The sequence below is a fragment of the Triticum dicoccoides genome, chromosome 7A (assembly GCF_002162155.2).
Source record: "Triticum dicoccoides isolate Atlit2015 ecotype Zavitan chromosome 7A, WEW_v2.0, whole genome shotgun sequence".
Classification (NCBI taxonomy): domain Eukaryota; kingdom Viridiplantae; phylum Streptophyta; class Magnoliopsida; order Poales; family Poaceae; genus Triticum; species Triticum dicoccoides.
In genome coordinates this window covers 624132653-624136200 of record NC_041392.1, presented here as the reverse complement: position 1 = coordinate 624136200, position 3548 = coordinate 624132653, and the positions used below count along the sequence as shown (strand labels likewise).

At 35.8% G+C, this 3548-nt stretch overlaps 1 protein-coding gene and 1 non-coding gene across 2 annotated transcripts in view; both read right to left on the bottom strand.

The window, feature by feature from the left end:
* Window positions 1-2015: 2015 nt before the first annotated feature.
* TRNAE-CUC lies at window positions 2016-2088 on the bottom strand. Its single transcript has one exon. It is a non-coding gene; the product is annotated as a tRNA-Glu (tRNA).
* A 659-nt stretch (window positions 2089-2747) lies between these two features.
* Window positions 2748-3548, bottom strand: part of LOC119332598 (disease resistance protein RPM1-like) — a 5090-nt gene continuing 4289 nt past the window's right edge. Inside the window, exon 4 of the mRNA XM_037605768.1 lies at window positions 2748-3355. Coding sequence (XP_037461665.1) covers window positions 3288-3355 — 68 coding nt within the window. The 3' untranslated portion in view covers window positions 2748-3287. The remainder of the gene's footprint in view (window positions 3356-3548) is intronic.

Below are 3548 nucleotides of genomic sequence, written 5' to 3'. Positions count from 1 at the left end.
CATAGACTCATCAAAATAAGCAAACAACACATAGAAAACAAAATCTGTCAAAAACAGAACAGTTTGTAGTAATGTGTAAACTTCGTATACTTCTGTAACTCCAAAAATTCTAAAAAATTAGGACAATAGAGGTAATTCATATATCAATCTTGTGTAAAAAATTCAAGAATATATCACGTCCCAGCAACTCATATCAATTCTGTTTCTGGGCGCAAAAGTTTCTGTTTTTCAGCAAGATCAAATCAACGATATACCAAAGTATCCCAAAGGTCTTACTTAGCTCAAACAATAATTAAAACACCAAAACACAATTACTACATAGGTAATAATGTGTATACTCATAAAATAGAAAATAAAAATATTGGGTTGCCTCCCAGCAAGCGCTTTTCTTTAAAGCCTTTTAGCTAGGCATTGATAATTTTAATGATGCTCACATGAAAGATAATAATTGAAACACAAAGAGCATAATAAAACATGTGACAAACAAATTTAAGTCTAACATACTTCCTATGCATAGGCATTTTATAGGGAAAATATTTATCAAGATAAGCAAAAACTAGCATATGCAAGGAAGAAGAAGCAATAGCAATCTCAACGTGACGAGAGGTAATTTAGTAACATGAAGATTTATACAACCATATTTCCTCTCTTGTAATAATTACATGTAGGATTGTAATCAAATTCAACAATATAGCTATCATATAAAATTTTCTCTTCATGATCCACATGCATAAAAGTTTTATAATCTTCCAAGATAGTGGGATTAACATCAACTAAAGGCATGACCTCTTCAAACCCACTTTTATTATTGTTGCAAACATATTCATCATGAGGCTTAAATAAATTTCCAAGATCATAAGAAGCATTATCACCCCAATCATGATCATTGCAACAAGTAGTGGACATGGCAAAATTAACATCCCCAATCTTAGGGTTTTGCATATTGTTAGCACAATTGACATCAATAGAATTTATAATAACATCATCGCAATCATGCTTTTCATTCAAGGGACTATCAAGCGTGAGTGCAATAGCAATAATACCATGTTTAACATAAGGAACTATAGCAAGTTCATCTCCATAACCATAATTAATATTGGCATCATGGCCATAAGAATAGCAAGCATCATGTTCATCAAGGGATATTTCAATCAAATCAACGAAATCATAATTATCTATAGATTCATGCATATCATCATTTTCTTCCAAAGCAGTGGACATTCTCTCAATAAATTCTTTAACATAGGCATTATGAGCATAGTTTTCATAGCAATATTTAAGTATGTCAAATTTTTCAGATTTGTAGAGAGTAATATCATACTTTTCAATCAAAGAAGCAACTTCATAAGCACCCTTAAAAGCAAAAGAATTCTTCAATTTGTTCGATATCATAGTAACTATAAACACCCTTTTCATAAGAAGATAAGATTTCATTGTCATTAAACTCACATAGATAGGGAAGCTATTTTTTAGGGTTCTTAGAGCAAAAAGTGAAATCACAAAGTTCACAAAGATTCCAAGCATAACAAAGCAAACAATTTATTTGATTCCATAAGAGTCTCCTTTTTTCAGACAAACAGTGACGCACAAAATCAACATGCTCATCTAAAGATTTTCCCTCAACTAAACTAGTTGGGGTTTTAGCACGAGCACATATGGATTAAAGATGATCCAAGTAGACTTTAAGTCGATCCATAAACCTTTTTTTCTAATTTTCAATAAACACACAATTATACCAAGCAAATAAGCAAATGAGCCAAGTAAGACATAAAGGCAAACGAAAGAAAGGCGAATAAAAAGGCAAATATTTTTGTGTTTTTCTAAAAACATTTTAGAAGTGGGGGAGAGAAAAATGGAAAATAATGTAATGCAAGAGATGAGAGTTTATGATGGGTACTTGGTAGGCTTGACGTAGAACCTCCCCGGCAATGGGTGCTTTAGAAGTGGGGGAGAGGTAAAATTAAAGCTCAAGAGGATCAGCACAAAAAAAGACAAATCAGCGTATGAATGAAAAATTCCGTCGCCGGGACTTGAACCCGGGTCTCAAGGGTGAGAGCCGAGTATCCTAACCACCTAGACTACGACGGATGAGATGCTAAGACAGAACAATTAACACAATTAATTTCATTGGCTGGTCTCACAGGCATTACAAGTTCTCCGCGGCAGACAGGTCAGTTTCAGTCCCTTCCTAAACATAAGATCGAACGGTATAGCAAACTTGCATGCGTGGATAGCGATGTCTCTTTTCATTTTGTGGCTTGATCTGAAGAAATGGAGGTGAAAACCAACGCACCACTTGCGATCTCCATGTACAATACGGAGTACAAACTAAACAACAACCCTCTGATGCACGATTATTCTGCTGTAGTATCTGTAAGTGTCCACTCACATCAGACGGTGTCTGAACTTTTGATAGTAATGTAGCTTGTGCAGCGATAGTGTGAGCTTCAATGGCTTAACAGTTTATAAGACCACTGATTCTTTATGCAACATAAACCGAATAGTTAGATATTTCCAAAATTATGTGCAACTTTAGTTCTAGAAATGTGCGACCAAGCAACTGTAAATTAACCCAAAGCCTAAACTGATGCACTTTTATTTATTTTGCAAACTCAATGTAACAGCAGTTTTCTACAATGTGTAACTTGGTCAAGATAGAAATAAAATTTTCTAAATTTTCGTATGACTTAGAAATAGAGCAGTAAATATGTTTCCTTCAAAACAATAAAGCTTGCTGGATACAGTAGGAAAAATGAAGGGGCCATTTCAGGTTCATTTAAGGTCTGTGCAGGGTAGAATGTAGAGCCATTTGCATCAGCAATCTACAGTGATTGCCGTTACACTGTAAAGAGATTCAAATTTTGCTACAACACTCCCCACAACAACAAAAAACTTTTGCTACAGCAGAAATCTCCAATTACAGCACACATGCTTCCCGCCTCCATGCAGTGGGGCAAATAATTGCCCTGCACAAGAACTATGAGTTTTTTTTGAGGGGTACAACAACTATGAGGTGCTATGGAGGGGTGGGCGCACCAATTTTTTGGCCGCCATCCAAATGAACACCACGTCTGGGTCAACGACCAATATTTTGGCAGGGAGTCTCGGGGCAATGATCCAAACAGCCCGATATATCTCCTGCCTGCAGCTTATGAAAATGTCGGGAAGCGTATCTACCTACATTGCACGGTTAAGGTTGTTACAATCATATCATATAAATTGTACTCCAAGTTTATCTACATGTCAGACGCGGGTAGAACCCTAACCAACATAAGTATCTAGATATCTTAACAAAGCTCCCACCAGCCTGTGCCATACTTCTTTGCAAGATGTGGCAGAAGAACCATCTTCTTAACTGCAAGGTCAATCAATACAAGTTACACATGTACAGTGAGTCAGAAGAGATATCTTTTAGCAAGCAAGTCAAAGGAGATTTACGAAAAAATAAGTGCATGACTGCATGGTGTTTGCTTATTGACCAAAGAAGGGCTTCCATTGCAAGCAAATTTGTGCACTATGTTGGATAGTATTTTTTTACAAACTGGTTT